General features: G+C 42.5%; 1 protein-coding gene across 1 annotated transcript in view; it reads left to right on the forward strand.

Annotated features, from left to right (window-relative positions):
* The window catches only part of LOC115470349 (microsomal triglyceride transfer protein-like), a 135,418-nt gene extending 122,261 nt beyond the window's left edge, over positions 1-13,157 (forward strand). The window contains exon 18 of the mRNA XM_030203425.1: positions 12,327-13,157. Coding sequence (XP_030059285.1) covers positions 12,327-12,489 — 163 coding nt within the window. The 3' untranslated portion in view covers positions 12,490-13,157. The remainder of the gene's footprint in view (positions 1-12,326) is intronic.
* Positions 13,158-23,338: the final 10,181 nt, after the last annotated feature.

The raw sequence follows: 23,338 nt of genomic DNA on the forward strand, positions 1-23,338 counted from the left end.
TTGAAATTTACACACACATTTTTATTTGCACGGATCCGTGTGTAAATTTTACACATGGCTCCAAAAAGGAGGTGCAGCCATGGGAGGACCATGGGTGTTTCTAGAATTTATGTGTGCTGTGATAGAATAAGGAGGATCCTTACCTAATTTAGACACAGGGATTTACACCCGAGTTTACTTGCTATAAATCCTCACGTCTATAGTTAAGTACTACCCCCCAGCCGCACAGCCAGATTGCATGCACAACTTAATTGATTAACAAGCCAATCAGTGCCGATAATTGGTACTTAACAACCAATTAGCAGCAATAATTGGCTTTAATTAGAATCTATGTGCACACCTTTCTAGACGTATTCTATAACACGGTGCATATAAATTCTAATATGCACAGTCGAAAAGGCGCACTATTATGGAATACACCCAATCTGCACCTAACTTAGGCGCAGGTATTTAGGCCTGGTTTTAGGTGGCCTAAATGGATGTTCCTAAATTTTAGGTGCCAGAATAGCACTTGAGCATATTCTATAAACTCTGCCTAACTTTAGGCGCACTTTATAGAATCACACTAACATGGTGGTTTTACAGCACCGATTTTTAAGGTGCCTATAGGATTTCCCTCATAGTGTATTCTATAAACAGCTGGTGACTTTCAGCGCCATTTATAGAATAGCGCTTAGCATGTTATTTTTGTGGTGCTGATTTTTTCGGCACTATTTATAGAATTTGGTGCTTTACAACTGAGACCACTGACCATTTTAATATCCACACTCTGGAATGACTTCATCCTGTTTATTATGTCTTTTTGAAGGTGCCTTCTCCGGAATTAACCCAGGACTCCAAATGCGGTCTCATGAGAGACTTAATCAAGCCACTGTAACTTCCTTTTTTTGGCCATTCCTCTCCATATTCACCCAAATATCCTTCTGGATTTTGCTGTCACCTTTTTTACCTGCTTGGCCACTTTAAGATGATTAGATATCATTTCCAAGTCCCGCTCTTCTTTCGTGCACAGAAGTATTTCACCTCCTATATTGTACCACTCCCTTGAGCTTTTGTAGCCCAAATGCATTACCCCGTTTCGCGATAGCTACATCAGGGGTAACAATCCTGTGTCATGTCCACTGCATCTCAAACACAAAATGGGGAATCCCTGTTGGGTATTTGGATTATTGGACATACTGGTCAAATTGAACATTTGGAAAGAAGCTAAGTGGATTATAACTATGCTATTGGAATGAACTGAACTGGTTTAAATACTGACCTAAGCTGTTCTTGTATTTCCTTTGGGTGTTATATGCGTTTGTCACATTGGTTGAGTTTTTGAACATTTCTTTTGAGCACTCTATTTAAGTGGAGTTTTTTTTAGTCCTATGATGGTGAGCCGTGCTCATGCCTTACAACATTGGTTGGCTGGGTAGCTTTACTGAGGCTTTTTTCTCCAATTTTTTGTGAACGCGTAAATATATATCTCTTTCAGTGTACTGCCGCATGCAATAATATAAAAGTATAATATATACTAGAATTGAAATATAAGTACACCATATCTAGCACTCTCCCTTGATCCAACTTTCTGGTGTCCCAGTCAAAGAGATTAATCAGATCCATCCTTAGGTCCTGCAATCCACTGGATTCCAGAAACCACACTGTCTTGTGTTTAAGAAGCAGTTCCAATAACTTACTGAACACAGAGATAGACGAACTGGCCTATAGTTCCCAAACTTCTCATTGTCTTTGTGAAGCCGGACCACATCTGCTCTCCTCCAGTCCCTTGGGACTACTCCCAACTCTAAGGAAGCACTGAAAAGGTCAGACGGCAGAGCCACCAGAACCTCCCTGTTCCTTCCATACCCTTGGATGTATGCCATCTGGCCCCACCGCTTTGTCTGCCCTTAGTTTAGCTAGCTTCTCAAAACACAGTCTTCTGAAAATTGTTCATGATCAGCCACACAACTATTCCTATTTGTCTTCTGCAGACCTATGCTTGGCCCTTCATCTATGAACATAGAACAGAAATATTTGTTAAGTAATTCCGCTTTATCCTCATCAGCATCCACATATTCCTCGTCTTTACCCTAGAGTCTTACAATGCCACATTTGCACTTCTTCCTATTAATAACATCAAAAAACTATCTTGTCCCCCCCCATTTTACCATATTGGCTCTATTTTCTTCCATTTCATGTTTGCTTTCCTGACTTAGGGGTCCTTTTACTAAGGTGTGTTAACAGATTTAACGCATGCTAATGATTAGCCTGCACTAAATGATTAGATGCCCATTATATTCCTATGGGCGTCTTAACTTTTAGCGCGTGCTAATCATTAGCATGTGCTAAATCTTTCAGCATGCCTTAGTAAAAGGACCCCTTACTTTCCAGATATTGTTGCATGTCTTCCTCTTTCTCTGGTCTCTTATAGGCTAACCTCTTTTTCGTTATCTTTTCAGCTACTACTTTTGAGAACCAGAGTGGCCTCCTTTTCCTCTCAATGTTCTTTACTTTCCTAACAAAAAGGTTTGTTGCCCATAAAATAGCATTTTTCAGGTTTGTTTATTATTATGTTATGTTCTAAGAAAAGTAGCTAACAGACTTGAGATGTTACCCACTGCTTTTCATCTTCCCCTAGACGTTCTTATCCAGCTAACAACTTCTCGTCCTTATTTGGAGAAAAGAGCCTTGATCCTTCAGATTATTGTGATGCTATGTGTGTAGTTTTATCAGGTAAATTGATAAAGGGGTTGCAGGTCATTCAAAATAATGTGGCATAGTTAGTGATGAGTTGTGGAGGGAGGGCGGGCACACAGCAGCTCTTGAGAGCTGCTGTGCTGGAAAGAGCAAAGTTTAAAATATTAGTACTGAAGGGAGTTGTTTAAACCTTATCAACTGGTCTCATTGTTGCATGGAGATAGTGCAACATTGGCACAACTGGGAGGTAAATCCGTACTTCTGGGACCCGTACGGGATGCATGGAGATTCTTGGGGAAACACCTGGGAGGCGATCCACAGGTGTCGGAACTCTTAACGATTAGAGGGAATCCTATGTTTGGACCTGGACAGGAAAATCTAGTGTTCGTGCGGTGGGAAGCTCAAGGACTCAATAACTTGGGGACAGTAGTAGACCACACAGGAGAGCCTAGACTTTTAGATCACCTGATCCCTCAAGAGTCCATTCACTGGGGTGACACCTTTGCACACTGTCAGCTGAAACACTATGTTCACTCTCTCGATAAGGTGGCACTTCAGTTTCGCTTAGGAGAGAGAATTTTAACCCTATTTGCCGAAATTTCTAGTGAGGCCCCCTCCATTTCTAATCTACAGAAGAAACTTTGGGCATTAGTGCCTGGAAAGGAGCTGGTTCAGCTTAAGAGACGTTGGGAGGTAGATGTAGGTCAAGATCTTACTTCTTGGGATATTGCAGTGCATCTTAAGAACATCCCCCAAATGGTGCAGGATATAAAGAGTGTGCATACAGAGTTATTCATAGAGCATACTTTTCACAATTTCAGCTATTCCGAGCAGGTGGAATAAAGACACCCACTTGCTTGAAGTGTAACTCAGCTGATAATTCTCTATATCATGGGATTTGGGGATGTCCGCTTATAAGATGTTTTTGGAAGAGGGTGGCGGCATTTCTTTCTTTTTTTTAATAATGCCGAAATGTGTACAGGGAACGCCTGCCCAGGTGGTGCTTGATTGTCCAGACACATTTAGGGGGCTCAGTGCGGGTGAAGTCTTGCTGTGTCGCAAGCTTTGCTTGATAGCAAGAAAATGCATCTTGCAAAAATGGGCTTCACAAGACAAGCCAGAATACTGGCACTGGCGAAACCAAGTACATCAGGTAATTACCTGGGAAGCACAAGAAGCTAGAGGCTCTTATAAACGTAAGCTCCGATTTCTTGGGATTTGGAACCCCTACTTAGCCAAGATAACACAACAGGGAAAAAGTCTAATCCTTGATAAATTATAATTGATATTACGTTTAACTCTGGTGCACGGCGAAATAATTATATGGGAATATAGGGTGGGTGTAGGGGGTAGAGGAGGGGAGGGGGATATAAGGGTCCAAACACAATGAAAATGATTTTCGTTGTCATTGTGATATATCAGTAGAATATACTGTGAATATGTTATTCTGGTGTTTGTAGTTTTGCAATTCTGTTGTCAATAAAAACTGATGAACATAAGTGAAAATGGGGGGAGGGGAAGGGGTATGGGAGGGGGAAGTTCAATTAGTTAAAATTTGATGGCGTTTTGCAATATACAGGAGCACTTGATGTGTTGTTATTGGACTATATATTTTGCATTACCAGATGGTTGTATAATTTCTTTGTTTTGTCAAGTCATCAATAAAAATCGTTGAAACAAACAAAAAAAATATTAGTACTGGTGTTTTGTGAATGTTGTTTGGTGTAAATCCAGTATAGCTTTCAAATAGGCTATGGTGGTATGTGCCAGGATGCAGTCTACATTCTAGGACCAAGGTTTTGCTGGGGAAACTTTTTTTTCTAAAAAATGCGCCTGATTTATTTTAGGTAATTGTTTTTTTTTTTTTCATTTTGATTCTAAAGTTAATATGTATGTATATGTAAAGATATTTATACCTGCACTGGGTTTTGTTGCAAGTCACATAACCAAAAGTCAGTGCCTGGAATAATTTGTGATTAGATTTTTATTTTGTTTAGTTAAACTTTGTCGTGTCAGAACAGAATACCGTAACAGCAGTATACTGTCCTGACCTGAGGAAAGAGGTTTTGGCCTTTGAAAGCTAATTGAAAAATGTATTTAGTCCAATAAAATGTTATTATCATAATTTCCATTTTTTGTTTTATTTGTATTTGTTAACCTATAGTATAGTGATTGAAATATGTCAGTTTTTGAAATTTGCATCTCTTTATATTTGCACAGTACAGGGGGGCTGAGGGGTGGGACTGTTCAGGGAAGAAGCCCTGGTGCAGGTTGCAGGCAGCCTATGAGTGGCGCTGACACTGCCTAGGTGAAGACTGCAGCAGACAGGATTTTAAGGTGTGGGGGGGGGGGGGGGAGAGAACGCACTGCCTGTAAAAAAAAAAAAAAAAAAAAATTCAGCACCTCCCAATCATTTTGAAAATTTGGCTCCTATGGTCCTAGACTTCAAAAAAACTAACTTTTCTGAGATGGGGGAATTTCTCAAAGAAGAGTTAGTTGGATGGGAGCAGGTGAAGGAAGTAGAACAGCGGTGGGCAAAATTGAAAGTAGCTATTTTAAAAGTGACAAACCTTTATGTTAGAAAATTACAAAAGAAAGAGAAAAAGAAGGCTGCTGTGGTTCTCGAGTGCAGTAGCTGAAAAGGTAAGAGAAAGAAGGTTAGCTTTCTTATGTTACAAGATGGCTCAAAAGGCAGAAGACAGGCAAAAATACTTGGAAAAGCTAAGAGAAGCTGGAAAAGTTGTTAGGAAAGCAAAGAGGCAAATGGAAGAAAAGATAGCTGATATGGTAAAATTGGGGGACAAGACATTTTTCAGATATGGAAGTGACAGGAGGAAGTGCAAAAATAGCACTGTGAGGCTCAAAGCTGAGGGTGAGGAATATGTAGAAGCAGATAAGGATAAAGCTGACCTGCTTAACAATTATTTCTGTTCTGTGTTCACGGATGAAAGGCCGGGGAAAGGACCGCAGAAAACAAATGCTACTGGGGATGGATGGACAGTAGACCGGGACCGATTCTCAGAAGACTGTATTCATGAGGAGCTAGCTAAACTAAAAGTAGACAAAGCGATGGGGCCTGATGGGAAACAACCAAGTGTACTCAAGGAACTCGGAGATGCTCTGGCGGCTCCGCTGTCTGACCTGTTCAATGCTTCCTTAGAGTCTGGAGTGGTCCCAGAGCACTGGAGAAGGGCGAATGTGGTCCCTCTGCACAAGAGTGGAAGTAAGGAGGAGGTTGGAAATTACAGACCTGTCAGTCTGACATTGGTGATGAGTAAACTAATGGAAACGCTTCTAAAGCAGAGGATTGTGAGGTTTCTCGAATCGAATGGACTGCTGGACCCGAGACAGCATGACTTCACTAAAGGCAGGTCGTGTCAGTCAAATCTGATTGATTTCTTTGACTGGATGACCAAATAGTTGGGCATGGGAGGGGCATAAGATGTAGTGTACTTGGATTTTAGCAAAGCCTTTGACACGGTTTCTCACAGCAACTAATAAACAAATTGAGTACCCTTGGTATGGGTCCTATGGTGACTGCCTGGGTCAAAAACTGGTTAAGCAGGAGGAGACAGAGGGTAGGGGTCAATGGAGCTTGCACTGAGGAAAGGGATGTTATCAGCGATGTGTCGCAAGAATCTGTGCCCCTGGGCAGTAAGGGTCATTAGTGCCCCCTAGCCACTGCCCACTGCCACCCCCTCACACATATCACATCCCCCCACCACTGCAATTCCCGCCCCCCCCCCCCCCCATGCACTACAGACCCATGAAAGTGGGTCCTACCTTGAAGGTCCCTTGTGGTCTAGTGGCTTCTTCAGGGGCAGCTGGGGAGGAAAGAATCTCGCTCTTTCCTACCCATTGCAGCTAGTGTGCCCATCCTGCGGCAGTCCTGTGGGTCTTGGCAGTCTCAGCAGCCATTTTTAAAACATGGTGGCATCAGTCCCAGGCACACTAGTGGCAGCAGGCAGGAAAGATTGGGATTCTTTCCTGCTCAGCTGCCCTCAAAGAAGCCACTAGACCACCAGGGCTCTTCAAGGTAGGATCGCTGGCAGTGGTGGGCAACGGGACAGAGCCTGTGGGCCCTCGGGGACTGCCCGGTTGCCTGAATGCAGTCCACCCCAGGTCTTCAGGCCAGCTCTCTTTTAACATCTTTGTGAGTAATATTTTGGAAGGACTGTCTGGTAAGGATTGTCTTTTTGCAGATGATACCAAACTCTGTAATAGGGTGCCCCCCCCCGAGGGTGTGGATGGCATGAGGAAGGATCTGGTGAAGCTTGAAGAATGGTCTGATGATTGGCAACTAAGATTTAATGCTAAGAAATGCAGGGTTATGCACTTGAGTCACAAGAATTCAAGGGAATGGTACAATATAGGGGGTGAGGTGCTTCTGTGTACAGAAGAAGAACGAGACTTGGGGGTGATTGTGTCTCATGACCTTAAAGTGGCCAAACAGGTAGATAAGGCAACAGCCAAAGCCAGAAGGATGCTTGGTTGCATAAGGAGAGGGATGACCAGCAGGAAAAAAAGAGGTGATGGTGCCCTGGTATTCGTCTATGGTGAGGCCCCATTTAGAATACTTACAGAAAGATATAAACAGGATGGAGTCAGTCCAGAGGGCAGCTAAAGAATTGGTAAGCAGTCTCTGTCATAAAACTTAAAAGGAAAGGCTTATGAACCTCAACATCAGGAGTCTAAAAATTAAAAATATAAAATACATACCATATCAATAAATAAGTATACATAAAATTGAAGATTAAACCATAAAACCAACAAAAGAGACATAAAAACTGTATTGAATTGCAGCTTAAAAACATAATACTAATGGCTATCAGTGTGCTGGCTACAATACAAAACAATTTATGCTTCTATCTACACAGTCATCGAAGGCTGATACAATTAGTGCATATACCTTCCAAAGGATGTTTTGTCACTTCTAGCTTCCAAATTTTGCCAAACAAGCCTATAGTAAATGAAAAGGAATAACACAGCTGATCAAAAACAAAATAATGAACTATTAGACACACCTAGAGACACAGCGTTTGTGATGTGAGTACCATGAAAAAGGAAAGCAAGTAGGAAAAAGTATACAAACACACACGAGAAATAAATACATAATAAACTGTGAATGCAGTGCTTCTGTAAATCCCAAACGTGTACTATATTAAAAAGATGTATATGACACTACACCAATTATTAAAATATTATTATAAAAAAATTAATTAGCAAAAACCATATGTGGCAAATGTATTAGTAAGATGAGCCCCAACTCAGTCCACCATCAGAAAAAAGATTAGTGCTAAATTTATATTGAATGCCTACAGAACAAGCGTATGTGAAAAAGAGTGAAAAAACTATGTAATGAGACTCACCAGTAAGGTAAGCTTTACACAGTCAACAAAACAGTGAATGGCATGAAACGCAGCCAAACAGCTGCTGAAAGGAATCAAGAGCACTTTAAAAGCAAAACCTTTTAAAACATCATTAATAAGGAATAGTACAGCGATAACTCTTACCTGGCAAAAGAGAAAAAAGAAGCGTGACTTTAAATGTGTATTGAGAATGTAACGACTGATATCAGAACGACGTCATAGTTAAGGAGATTAGCAGGCTCATTTTCGAAAGAGAAGGACGCCCATCTTTCGACACAAATCGGAAGATGGGCGTCCTTCTCACAGGGTCGTCCAAATCGTTATAATCGAAAGCCGATTTTGGACGTCCCCAACTGCTTTCCGTCGCAGGGACAACCAAAGTTCAAAGGGGCGTATTGGAGGCGTAGCAAAGACAGGACTTGGGCGTACCTAACACATGGACGTCCTCGACCTATAATGGAAAAAAAAGGGTGTCCCTGATGAGCACTTGGACGACTTTATCTGGTCCTGTTTTTCTTACGACCAAGGCATAAAAAGGTGGCCTAAATGACCAGATGACCACCGGAGAGAATCAGGGATGACCCCCCCCTTACTCCCCCAGTGGTCACTAACCCCCTCTCACCCTCAAAAATCATCTTTAAAAATATTTTTTGCCAGCCTCAGATGTCATACTCTGCTCCATCACAGCAGTATGCAGGTCCCTGGAGCAGTTTTAGTGGGTGCAGTGTACTTCAGGCAGGCGGACCCAGGCCCATCCCCCTCCCTACCTGTTACGTTTGTGGAGGAAACAGCGAGCCCTCCAAAACCCACCAGAAACCCACTGTACTCACATCTAGGTGCCCCCTTCACCCGTAAGGGCTATGGTAGTGGTGTACAGTTGTGGGTAGTGGCTTTTAGGAGGGTTTGGGGGGCTCAGCAGACAAGGTAAGGGAGCTATGTTCCTGGGATCATTTTATGAAGTCCACTGCAGTGCCCCCTAGGGTCCCCGGTTGGTGTCCTGGTATGTCAGGGGGACCAGTGCACTACAAATGCTGGCTCCTTCCACGAGCAAAGGGCTTGCATTTGGTCGTTTCTGAGATGGGCGTCTTTGGTTTCCATTATCGCCGAAAATCAGAAATGACCTCTAGGGATGACCATCTCTAAGGATGACCTAAATTTCAAGATTTGGACATCCCTGACCGTATTATCGAAATGAAAGATGGATGTCTATCTTGTTTCCCCGCCCCTCCATCGGGACGTTTTGCGAGGACGTCCTCAACAAAACTTGGCCGTCCCTTTCGATTATGCCCCTCTAAACAAACTACAGACCTGCTCACTACATTGCAGTCTGAACTAACTTGGCTGCTTAGCTCACTTTTACAAAAGAAGTGGTTAAGAAAAAGCCTTAAACCCAAGGTTACCCTGTGTGAAAATAATGGGTCTTTTTTTTCATAAAAAGGAGAGGTACATCTCAAAGACCATATAAAAAAGAATAAATACTGAATGAATACATAGACATAAAGACATATTATCACTTGCGAAAAAAGTGACTCTGAAAAAGATACTTAAAGATGTGATAAAACATGAATCAAAAGATAATAACCCATAATAGAATCACTTCCAAGATCAAAAATGCCGTGGGGTGACGTTTTGAGCCACACATACTTCAAAAACTCCATCAGGAACCTATGCCAGAGGTAGAGAATGAGGCTGCTGCTCAAGAAAATGTAGAAGATATTTGGATTGAGGCTATAAATCTCAATAAGAGTTTTATACAGAATGAGTTACATTATATAACCATTTTGCAGTACTGATGTAATAAACAGATCCCCAGAGGTTTATGCGTTATAAAAGAGCCTCGGTTCTTTCTAGACGATTCCGATTTTCTCAACCACTGATGTGCCATTTTAAATAATTGTGCTCTAGACCTGATGATCCTTATAGTTGAAACATCTAAGGACAGAAGTGAGGCACTGAGACCAATGGTTGAGGAAAGATTGGATATCCTTAAGAAGAAGGATCCTAATTTTGACATGGTTATTTTAAACATTAATAAAAGGCGTACTAATTTTAAGAATGATATTAAGAAAGTGAAACTAAGTAAGATGCAGAGAGATGAGAGTGACTATAAAAGAGCCTATATACCCATGGTCAAAACCTAAGGTTTTCCATAAAAATAATAAGCCATCACGCTTGTTATCTAGACCTAGGGCACAGCCAATACACTTATCAATACACAACAAGTAAGCAATAACAATCAACAGATTATCCCCATTAGAAGCAAAAAAAGAGTGTGCAGTGATTCTGGGGAACTTTTCATGTCTCCTCCCATTAGTCCAATCGTATCTCCGCAAAATGCTCCAGCTGAAGATTTTTTAGAATGAATATTAACAGAGCAACCTCGCCTATGGATTTCGCAATTGCCTTTCCTCGAACCAGGATCGTAATTATCCATTTCAGAGATTCCAGGCCAACAGGTTCAAGGAGTACAGATTCTAAGACAACAGATTCCTTTATCCCACCAGAGAAAGAGAAAGGGGCAGGAGCAGAGGAAGATTTGCACAAAGGCCATGGTAGAAGAAAGAGAGTCTGATATCACAGAACAAATATCGGTCATCAATTAATCTGAACATACTCTTACTGATACTCAGACCAGTCTGTTACCTAAGAGATTATCCTTCATGCCCACACCTCAGTATGATCCGTCACAGACTTGTGTAGGTCTCTTTCATTTTAACAGGAAGCTACAAATTACACATTTTTCTCAGGAAAGGATTCTACTTCAAATGTATCTATTTTTAAGAGAAACTCCAAGTGGATACCTCCTGGAGTCCCAGATCCAGTTATCTCTACCTTCTATAAGTATGTTTTACGGGATGTTGAAGAGATGGAGAAACGAAATCCTAGGAAGAGTTTTCATAATCTATCTGTCCAAAGCAGAACATGAAGAATTGAAGTCTTTCTCGAAAAATACAGATATATAGAAGATTATGTGAATGAGATTCTCAGACAAGTATTGATACAGAATATCATATCCGTCTAGATGAGGATCCGACACCACAACTGCAGAGAGAAATAAGTGAGATTGTCCACTTGGCCCGTAAGGCTGGTTATCTGACAACAAAAGAGAAAGATTTCCTTGTTCCACATCCAGTGATCCCTACTTTCTATATCCTCCCATGGCTATGCCCCCTTTTCAGTTGCACGCTAAGAGATGTACTTGCGCATCTTTATAAAATAGTGCTTATCAAGATGCACGCATAGATCCAAATTGTTGCAAATTAAAGCCAATAATTGTTAGCACCCAATTAATGGTGCTCATTGGCTCGTTACTCAAATTGCGTGCATAAATGTGGCATGCACCCAAAGTTGCGCCTGCAATGTTGAGCACCATATTTGGAATCCGGGGGTTAATGTGTGCTAAGTGTATTCTCTCTGAGTCTGTACTAACTGTATGGGAAGATGCTGGCATTGTCCTCAACAGTTAATGAAGAGGCTTTGCAGTTACCTCGTGTTAATTCTGCCCATTTAACACGTAGTAATGAACAGCATTTAATGCGCTTTAGTAAAAGGAACCGTTAAAGTTACTCTCTGTACCAGACACGCTCTTAGGGGTCCTTTTACTCAGGTGCGCTGAAAAATGGCCTGCGGTAGTGTAGGCATGGTTTTGGCTGCACATAGGATCATTTTTCAGTGCACCTGTATAAAATGTCTTTTTTTGGTGGTGGTGGGGGGGGGGGGGGGGGGGGCGAAAATAGACGTGTGGCAAAATGAAAATTAGTGCGCATTCATTTTGTGTCTGAGACCTTACCGTCATCCATTGACTTAGCGGTAAAGTCTCACGTGTTAACCAGGTGGTAATGGTCAACGCATGTCCAAATACCGATTACCGCCCGCACGCCAGAAAATAAAAATATTTTCTGACGCACATATCAGGTGCGCATCAAAAATGAAATTACCGTCCGGGCCACGTGGTAGCTGGGCAGTAACTTTGAATTGGCTCACGTTGTTTGCTCATAGACGCTTACACGGCTTAGTTAAAGGACCCCTCGGTTATTGTAACTGTAGTAATATCCACTTCCTGCTAATGACAATAGTCCTTCCATTAGCGAATCAGTAGGATGGAACATCTGTTTGTCTGTTTTATTATCAAATCACAGGTGCCTGGTGATAAATCGGAATTACTTTAGTCTGTATTTTCTCTTCATTTATATGCAGCAGTACATGTACAAACAGTTTGTCTCATGTAGAATGTTGACCATATGTTTGACCTCTCCTGTTTGCGTTCTCTCCTTCTAGAGAATTGTTTTCCCTCTCTGAATCATTCCCACAGCGAAATGTTACCCATAAAACACGCAAAGGCCGGCGTGCCACTGTGCCAGGAAGAGAGTTTCCCCTTCATCATGCCAACTCGGAGATGTGCAGGTTGATGGAGGAGCCGCAGCTAGACCCAGAGCTGTAGCCAGAGCAGCTGGTCAGCACTTTTCTTTCCTACCCCAAGGAGCCTGGCTCATGTCTACTGCTCCTGCTGGAGGCATGTTGCTTTCAAGAAATAAAAAGTGATTGATACCAACTGTTATTTCATCTGATAGCTTTTAATACTTTTTCTAAAATTTAAGGTGGGGTGGCGAGGATCTATTCTTTGGAACTATTAAACCATTGGTTCTCAACTTCAGTTTTTGTGGGTTTCAAAGATCTCCAGTTTTTCAGGCCTCTGGAATTGTCTAAGCTGTCATCAGTGCTGTCTTTATTCATCTCTGCACTAGGGCAGTTCTTTTCAAGTTCAAAACACTATCCTGTCCCTATTAACAATAACCAAAGGCTGTCAGCATGTTGGCTACCAAACACTGTAAAGTAATGATACACCCCTGCCCCCCAAAATAATTATCAAGTTAACTGGTATAATGTGGTTAACTTGAAAACAGTGAGTTGAAGACTGCCAGTAAGTTGAAACCAATCCAGCCACTTGCTGGTTCTTTGGAAGAACCAGTTTACCTCATTATGCATTACGATTTTAAAGTGCCTACTGTTGCTTTAAAATGATGTTTTGAGGGATCTTGTTTAGATGTGCACGTGGAGGGGCATAATCGAATGGGGCGCCCAAGTTTTCCCCGGGACGTCCTCGCAGGACGTCCCCATGAAGGGGCGGGGAAACCCATATTATCGAAACAAGATGGGCGTCCATCTTTCGTTTTGATAATATGGTCGGGGACGCCCAGATCTTAACATTTAGGTTGACCTTAGAGATGATCGTCCCCGATTTTCGGCGATAATGGAAACTGAGGACGCCCATCTCAAAAACGACCAAATCCAAGCCATTTGGTCATGGGAGGAGCCAGCATTCGTAGTGCACTGGCCCCCCTGACATGCCAGAACACCAACCAGGCACCCTAGGGGGCACTGCAGTGGACTTCAGAAAAAGCTCCCAGGTACATAGCTCCTTTACCTTGTCTGCTGAGCCCCCCAACCCCCACCAAAACCCACTACACACAACTGTACACCACTACCATAGCCCTTGGGGATGAAGGGGGAGCACCTAGATGTGGGTACAGTGGGTTTGTGGTAGGTTTTGGAGGGCTCATATTTACCACCACAAGTGTAATAGGTGGAGGGGGATGGGCCTGGGTCCGCCTGCCTGCACTGCAGCACCCACTAAAACTGCTCCAGGGACCTGCATACTGCTGTCATGGAGCTGGGTATGATATTTGAGGCTAGCATAGAGGGTGGAGAAAATATATAAAAAAATTTTTATAGTGGGAGGGGGTTAGTGACCACTGGGGGAGTAAGGGGAGGTCATCCCTGATTCCCTCCAGTGGTCATCTGGTCATTTAGGGCACATTTTTGTGGCTTGGTCGTAAAAAAAAAAGGACCAAGTAAAGTCGTCCAAGTGTTCGTCAGGGACACCCTTCTTTTTTCCATTATCGGCCGAGGACACCCATGTGTTAGGCACGCCCCAGTCCCGCCTTCGCTATGCTTCTGACACGCCCCCGTAAACTTTGGTCGTCCCCGCAATGGAAAACAGTTGAGGACGCCCAAAATCGGCTTCCGATTATGCCAATTTGGGCGACCCGTGAGAAGGACGCCCATCTTGCGATTTGTGTCGAAAGATGGGTGCCCTTCTCTTTCAAAAATAAGCCTGATAGTCACTTGCATGGTTATGAATAAAAAGAGCAATTCAGAGTTCTTCCCTGAAGATACAACCCAAATAGAGCAGCATGCATCATTTTAAAGGTCCCCTATAATTATGAAAATGTCAATTGTATAAAATTAACAATGAATATAGTGTGGCAGGGGTTCTTGTTAAATTATCCTCAGGGCCTAGGGACAATTTAAATGCAGAGGAGGAGAGCTGAGAGGTAATACGTAGCCCCCTCAGTAACCCTCTGGGCCTATCCAAAATGGACTTCCAGCTATGCCCCTGAGAGCCAGCTGGGTTTTCAGGCTAGCCATAGTGAATATTCATGAGATACATTTTGCAAAAGGATTCATGTGCATTATTCTGTGACGCTCAAGGATTTGATCTGAGAACTTTTCTCCCCATTCCCAACCCCAACCCCTGCAATCTGTGTCTCATTGCATATTAAGGAGGTAATTCTATAAATAGGTGTGTAAAGTTACCTGCAACTTGCATGCATAAGTGCTGCTCTGACTGGCAGATATGAGCCAAAATGCGTTATGCCCTATTCTGTAAAGAGGAGCAGAAGTGACACCTAAGAAAACTCCACCCCAAAGGTGCCAAGCAATCCTTTATTGTTGTTCTTCACTAGACTTGACATGGGCCATGTTTTGGCCTATTGGCCTGCATCAGGAGTCTGAGAAGGTGTTCAAGCAATACTATTAATTGCCGCAGTGTAATGTATGAGACTCAATCTGCGAAGAGCTGATGTAAAACTTTGGTAGTGTGGTTGGAATTTTGGCAGTACACAGTGGTGAATCTGTTGTTGCTGGGAGTATTCATTTGTATGTGAGATACTTGCTGTGGGTGCAATTGGGTTTGAGTCGCAGCTTGATTAAGTACATCAGCTTGCAGTTGGCATTGAAGTACTCCCATGGATAAGAGTCAACCAGGAAGTGCCACATTTGGTTTGTTCGGATTTGTGTTCCGGTTTGCTTCTTGTATCTTTGTACGCACTCCGTTCACTTTGTAGTGTGCATTGCTTGTTAATTGTCAAGCTATTTGGGTAAATAAAGTTTACAGAAATAAAATAGTACATCAGGTGCGTGTCAGCAAATTGATTCTCATACATTACACTGCGGCGATTAGTAGTATTGCTTGAATATCTTTTCAGACTCCTGATGCAGGCCAGTAGGCCAAAACATGGCCTGTGTCAAGTTTAGTGATGAACAACAATAAAGGATTGTTTGGCACCTTTGGGGTGAATTTGTGTTCCATGTTACCTACGCTGTTTTTTGCTTTTCCTGTTAGAGATTTGTGGAGGATTGTTCTCTGTTTATTTTCTATTCTCTAAAGATTACAGATGTACTAAAATGTTTAACTTTAAAGGGGGGAGGTGTACACATGGGCGGGCCATGGGTGTGGCACCAGGTAATGTGCATATGGCACACTTAGGCGCATCCACATACCCATCCATTGACATGCCACAAGTGATCTGAACGAACTGTTGGTTGTTATAGAATCAGCACTCATCATATTCCATTGTGGTGCCTAATTCAAAGTTATAGAATTACCTCCTAAAGCCTACTATTTGGCCACTGTTGAAGTCAATGAGCCACAAAATCATGTGTCAAGCTTTGTAACAATTAGTTGGCAATGTAGAGTCTTAAAATCTTTGTTTGACAAGATAAGTTTGCATTTTATTGTTTTAAAATTAATGAACTATAATAGTTCTGTTGATTTATGTTGGGAAAGAAAAACATTAAATTTCATACTTTTGATGTACCTGTTTGTCTTTATAGTTATCTTTTTATAAAATCTTATATAGTGAGATTGATATCTGTAGTTTTTAAGTCACTGCTCCAGCTGTCAGTGCTGGCATCTTTTAATATAATACTCAGGAAAATGGACATCCCAACCTAGACTTCCCATTTTCCATGTGGAGCCCCTGTGTAAAATTGCACTTTAAAGGTATATGGGATATAATAAAAAAAACTTCAGCTCCAGGAAATATTTAGCCATTTTTATGCAAAAGGGCTTTTTGTAGAGGGACATAGTACAAACACAGTAAATTCAAAGGCCAGATTGCTTTGTGCCAGGAAATACTAATCATTAACTATGCGTTATACAAAGTCTAGATGTGCTGCGTACCAGAGCTTGAACCTGTCAAATCTCTTCGACTTGCCAAACCAAGACTTGGCTTTCTATTCGTGCCAGAAAAATCTCACGCCTCTAGTCATTGATCTCTCCTGGAGGAGGCCTGCCAGGTCTGAGCAACTGTAGTATTTCAGGCAGCCTCCCTTTCCCTCTTCTCTATCACACACTTATGCGTGCTTCTACCCTTACCTTGAGCAGCTGGGATCTGCCACAGATACAGACACAACACAGCTTGTGGTATGGAGGCCTTAAAACTAAATTTAGGTGATCCATGTGAAAATCAAGTTCCAGAGGCAGGGCCAACTAAAACAGAAGGAGGTACTGTTTAAAAATGATAGGCTGATATAAAAAAAAAAAAAAAAAGCTGGACTCTTGAGTAAGGGTCCCAAATTTGTGATCTCTTTTCAGCCAAACTTAGAAGACTATCCCCACTGTTTACTAAGCTGCATGGCAATGCTGACACAGGGGGTAAGGTTTTAGTTGAAAATTCATCTTAATTTAGGAGCTTAGAAATTATGGGGTTTAAATCACGCCGATCAACCCTAGAGCAGATATTCTATTCAGCAGCACAACCAGAGAGTGCTGCTAAATATCTGCTCGCCATTAAGGGCCCGAGCGGTCTGGGGGTAAAGTTGGGCCAGACTCAGAAGTCAGCTAGGCACCACCCTTGTTCAGAGTTGAGCAAATAGGACTGCAGAAATTGCTGTACTCATTACCTAAATAGTTATGCAGGTATTGACGCTGAATAATGTCCAGCAGCCAGGTAAGATCCAGATATTCTGGTCAGTAAAAATAGGCCCAGCATTGAATATTCGGGTCAAATCCTGCCCACAGCAATCAACACCTTAAAAATTGATGAGTACTGCTGCCAGATGAATATCAAGCCCTTTGTTTATAAATGTAGGCCTACCATTCATTTGCTTAAATTTATGAGCCTAATTTAGGAACCTAGTGCTGAAAATTAATGCCAAGCTTCTAACTTTTTTCCCCACCCTAAACCTGCCCCTCTTGTCCCCCACTTTTTATGCTTCTAAATTTAGGAATTTAGTGGCATTTTGAATGCTGCCAACTGGATCCAGATTCACAGGACAGGGTTGATCCAGTCCTGGGTTTACCCTGTTGCATGCAGGGACTTGTAGTTCTGAAGTCCCCATTGCATTCCCTAAGAAAACAAGACTACAAGTCCCATCATTCACTGGAATAAACCCAGGACTGGCTCAACCCTGTCCTGTGAATCTGAATGCAGTTGGCAGTTTAGGAACTCTCAAAGTTAGAGGCATAAATCCTTTGAATATTGAGCCCAATCTTTCTTTTCTTTTGTTGGAAAGACGACATCTGAGTCCTGCTCATTTCCAGCATCGTGTCCTCATCCTTTTAGAAATATCATGCGTCTATATAATTTAGCATGACTCCCAGCCTTTAACAAATAACATGATGATGATTTAGGGTTGGGAGAGCCATACCTTAACTTGTCATTGAAAATACAAGGGTTTTGATGAACTTCAGGAAAAGTTGGGGCAGACGTGCCATTTCTTTTCAAAATGAGACTTCGAAACTCAGGGTCCCTTTTACCAAGCTGTGGCAAAAGGGGGCCTGTGCTGGTGTTGGCGTGTGGTTTTGATGCACGCTGAGACCCCTTTTTACCGCAGTGGGTAAAAGGTAGGTGAAGGCGGTTAGCTTAGCAGAGTTTAAAAAGGGGTTAGACGGTTTCCTAAAGAACAAGTCAATAAACCACTACTAAATGGACTTGGGAAAAATCCACAATTCTAGGAATAACATGTATAGAATGTACGTTTGGGAAGCTCGCCAGGTGCCCTTGGCCTGGATTGGCCGCTGTCGTGGACAGGATGCTGGGCTCGATGGACCCTTGGTCTTTTCCCAGTGTGGCATTACTTATGTACTTATATTTTTTTTAATGAAATGGCCGTGCAGCAAGTGAAGCACTTGCCACACAGCCATTTCTGGGGGGCAATTAGGTTGCACACACATCTCAAGATAGCATGCAATTTTTTGTGTGGAAATTTGCACACCATTTGTAGAATCCAGTCCAAAATGGCTGTTAACAAACTGCATGGCTGAAAGAGTGCATATAGGTTCACATGCCAAAAGTATCATATGTACTTATATGTTCACTTCCTGGGTGGAGCAGGGACAAAGTTCCACACAAGCAGATGTACATTGCACACGATCATTTGTGTGCTACCGGGCATAAAGTTCTGAGGACCTATGATAATGATGCATATGTACTATTTTGGAACTTCAACATCGGTATCTTGTTACCAAATTAACCCTCCACAAGTAGTGCTGCTCAGAAGTCATTTGAAAGTGAGACCTGTCTCAACTGCATGTGTTGGATCCATGACTGCTGAACTTTTACCCAGGGTTTCAGTCAAACTATTTTTTTATTCAGTCTACGAGCAGCAGGTTCAGATTTTTTTTTTTCACTCCTTGTGACATCATGAGAAAATGGTTTAGGAGTCTGAGGTCAATTGATTAAAGAAGTCAATGTTGTGATAGTGAGTTCTTTCCCTGACACAATCCCAAAGAGAATAACTAAATCTTACATGCCTATGAGATTGGGGTAGAAAATTTGTTTTCAGTTCTGCTTACACAGTTCTTAAAACAGAAAACAAGTTCATGCTACTCAAACTCTATGCTTCATGTAGTCCATGACCACAGCAGGGCTTCTTTCGTGTGCAATTTAAAGCTGCTTCAGGGGAGACCCAATCAACATCCAGCAAATTCAAATCATCTAATCAACAGCACTTCTGCTTTCACATCAAGATTGTGAATATCTTCAATAAAATCTTCATGTGTCTGTAAGGGAGGTCTGTATATCACACCAGTGTAAATAAATGTTCTATTTCCTCTTTCCTGATCAACCTACCGTGCCTCCTCTTTACCTCATAAGCCCTGCAGTTTTGTCGCTTTAATACTGTTTTTTGCATATACCCCAGATTGTATTTATGGCACTGTAAGTTGTGCGTGAAAATCCAGGCATATTCTGTATTCCACGCACAATTTAATTGAAGAACAAGCCAATCAGCATAGACGGTCGGTAGCCCAACTGTTTGGGGAGGCTAAAGGGGGCGGAGCTTACCTCCATACGCTCCGTGGCAGCGACGTCAATGAAGGAAAAGACTACAGGCTCGCCGCCAGCTTCTCCCTTCTCTCTGCACAGTGTCCCGCTCTCGCGGAAACAGGAAATGCATCACCGCAGAAGGCGGGACACTGTGTGCAGAGAGAAGGGAGAAGCTGGCGGCGAGCCTGTAGTCTTTTTCTTCATTGACGTTGCTGCCACGGAAATAAAAGATCAAAATCCGCGGGGCGGGAGGGTGGGTTGCACCACAAGCGGAAGTCGACGATTGGGCTGGGGAGGCTTAGCCTCCCCAAGCCTCTTATACGGGGCGCCTATGCCAATCGGCACCAATAATTTGTGACTTAAGTAATTATCGGCACTAATTGGGCATTAATTAGAATTTACACACACAACTTGCTAGGCGTATTCTATAAAGTGATGCATATAAATTCTAAGATGCGGATGTGAAAAGGGGCATGGTCATGGGTGTGGAATGGGCAGTTCATGGGCATTCCTAAAAACTATGGGGGTCCTTTTACCAAGCTACGTGAAAAAAGGCCCTGCGCTAGCAGCAGGGGCTGTTTTTCCCAAGCGCCAGGGCCCTTTTTACCACAGCAGCTAAAAAGACCCCAGGCACACATGGCCATGTGGTAAAACAACTCTTACTGTATGGCCATGTGAAGGGGAGCCCTTACCACCACCCACTAAGATGGTGACAAGGGCTCCCGTGCTAACCTGGCAGTAACCTGGCAGTGCACGGTGATGGCCACATTGGGCTTACCGCCGCTCTGTAAAAGGGCCCCTCTGGGCGCGGTTGTAGAATATACTCAATCTGTGCATAAATTAGGCATGGACATTTACACCAAGTCAGGGCTGCCGAGAGACTGGGCCGGGCCCGGGGCCCCGCCGCTGCCGCTCCCCCCTCCACCCGCCCCCCTCCGTCCGCCACCGGGAAAGGTCCCCTGCATTGAAATCACAGTGCCTTTCACCTCCGTGTGAAAGCGCTGCAGGCAGCAGGGCAGAAAATCGCCTCCCTTCGGCCCTCCTTCCCTCCTTGTGTCCTGCCCTCACGGAAGTTACGTCAGACAAGGGCGGGACGTCAGACTCAGAAACAGAACGAAGGAAGAAGAGGACCTCGGCTGGCGGGGGTTGGGGTCCCCCGCCAGCAAAGATAGCAGATGGCAACTGCGGATTGGTGGCGGGAGGGGGGTCAATAGGGTCATCGGCAGGAGGGTCCAGGGCCAAATCTACGGGGGCCCAGGCCTCCGTGGCCGTTCGTAGCTACGCCCCTGCTTATAAATGATCTGGAAATCGGAACAACGATTGAGGTGATTAAATTTGCAGATGACATAAAACTATTCAAAGTTCTCAAAACACATGCAGGTTGTGAAAAATTCCAGGAAGACTTTAGGAAATTGGAAGACTGAACATCCAAATGGCAGATGAAATTTATTAATGTGGACAAATGCACAGTGATGCACATTGGGAAGAATAATCCGAATCATAGTTACCTGATGTTAGGATCCATCTTGGGAGTCAGCACTCAAGAAAAAGATCTAGGTGTCATTGTAGACAATACACTGAAATCTTCTGCCCAGCGTGCAGCGGTGGCCAAACAAGCAAACAGGATGCTAGGAAATATTAGAAAAGGGATGCAAGATAAGACCAAGAATATTATAATGACACTGTATTGCTCCATGGTGCAACCTCACTTTGAGTATTGTGTTCATTCTGGTCACCATATCTCAAAAAAGATACATAAGAATTAAGAGAAGAGCAATCAAAATGATAAAGGGGGTGGAACTCCTCTCATATGAGGAAAGGCTAAAGAGGTTAAGGCTTTTCAGTTTGGAAAAGAGACGGCTGAGGGGGGATATGATTGAGGTCTATAAAATCCTGAGTGGTGTGGAATGGGTAAAAGTGAATTGATTTTTCACTCTTTCAAAAAGTACAAAGGTCAGGGGACACTCAATGAAATTACATGGAACTACTTTTAAAACAAATAAGAGGAAATAATTTTTTCACTCAACGAATAGTTCAGGATACTGGGCTAGATGGACCATTGGTCTGACCCTATATGGCTGTTCTTTTTATAATGGCTTAGGTATGCCCTGAAACCGTTATAGAAATGGCAATAAGTGCTCCATTATGGCACCTAAATTGAAGCACCAAGTTATAGAATTACCCCCTACGAGCCAAGAAAACAACATTGTTTTTGCTTATACATAGACCGAAAGGAGTTGCATTGATGAAGGAGAAGGGGGAAGCAGGGGTCACTTGATTTTAGAGGTAGAGATGATGTTTTAAGAAGGTGCAGATTTCATACTGCAAAGAAGTAGAAAGTATGAGAGAGAGAGAGAGAGAGAGAGAGAGAGGCTATAAGAGTACAGAAGGGTCTCATGCAAGAGAAGCAGGCAGCACTGTCTTGAGTGTGTATGTCTGAGAAAAGTCATTTTTAAAGCTGTCAGACACTTTAGGTCGAGATGTCATAATGAAAAGGAAAGCAAAACAGAACAGTCTGGGCTCAGGTAGAGAGGTAGGCAGACAGAATCTGAGTGTCTGAAAAACGTCACTGGTAAAAGTCTGTCAGGTTCTGTGGGTCCAAAGGGAATGGTAAGTGCCTTGTTCTGCAGGTCTAATATTGTGTGTCTCTGCTGTGGTAACATTAAAATTCCTGAACATTACACATTATAGAGAACGCGTTTCTCTTAAATTTAGTCACGTCAGTGGTTACATAAGAGCATACGCACTGCCATACTGAGACAGATTGGCAATCCATCAAGTCAACTATCGTTTTTTCAACAGTGACCAGTCACAAGTACCTAAAGATTAAAACAAATTTTATGTATTTATGTACTTATGTTTATCCCAGAAATAAGCAGTGGATTTTCCCAAGTCCATCTTAATAATGGTTTATGAACTTCTCTTTTAGGAACTTGGCTAAACCTTTTTTTAAACCTTGCTAAGCTAACTGCTTTTACCACATTCTCTGGCAATGGAATTCCAAAGTTTAATTACATGTTGAGTGAAGAAATATTTTCTCTGATTTGTTTTAAATTTACTACTTAGTAGCTTCATTGCATGCCTCCTATCCCTTGTATTTTTGGAAAAATACAAATCTACCTTTTCCAATCCACTCAGTATTTAATACACCTCTATCATATCCCCCCTCAGCCGTCTGTTCTCCAAGCTGAAGAGCCCTAGTTTCTTTAGCCTTTCCTCATAAGGAAGTCGTTCCATCATCTTTGTCACCCTTCTGTACCTTATCTAATTCCACTATATCTTTTTTGAGATGCGGTGACCAAAATTGCACACAATATTTGAGGTGCAGTCGCACAATGGAGCAATACAAAACCATTATAATGTTCTCAGTTTTGTCCTCCATTCCTTTCTTAATAATTTCTAATATTCTATTTGCTTTCTTAGCCACTGCTGCACACTGTGCAGAGGGTTTCAATGTACCATCAATGATGACACCTAGATCCTTTTCCTGGATGGTGACTCCTAATATGGAACCTTGCATCACATAGCTATAGTTCGGGTTCCTCTTTCCCACATGCATCACTTTGCACTTGTTCACATTAAACATCATCTTCCATTTGGATGCCCAGTCTCCCAGTCTTGTAAGGTTCTCTTGTAATTTTTCACAATCCTCTTGCGATTTAACAACTTTGAATAACTTTGTGCCGCCACCAAATTTAATCACCTTAGTCATTATTCCCATCTCTAGATCATGTATAAAAAAACAGCAGTTCTAGCACAGACCCCTGGGGAACCCCACTATCTACCCTTTTCCATTAACCCTACTCTCTGTTTTCTTAATCAACAATAAGATACTACCTTCTATCCCATGACTTTTTAATTTCCTCTGTAGTCATAATTCATGAGATACTTTATCAATTCTGGAATGCACTGCCGATGCACCTCAAAATGCAAATGGACCACATCCTCTTCAAGAAA

Source organism: Microcaecilia unicolor, chromosome 5 (genome assembly GCF_901765095.1).
Source record: "Microcaecilia unicolor chromosome 5, aMicUni1.1, whole genome shotgun sequence".
In the NCBI taxonomy this organism is placed as follows: Eukaryota; Metazoa; Chordata; class Amphibia; order Gymnophiona; family Siphonopidae; genus Microcaecilia; species Microcaecilia unicolor.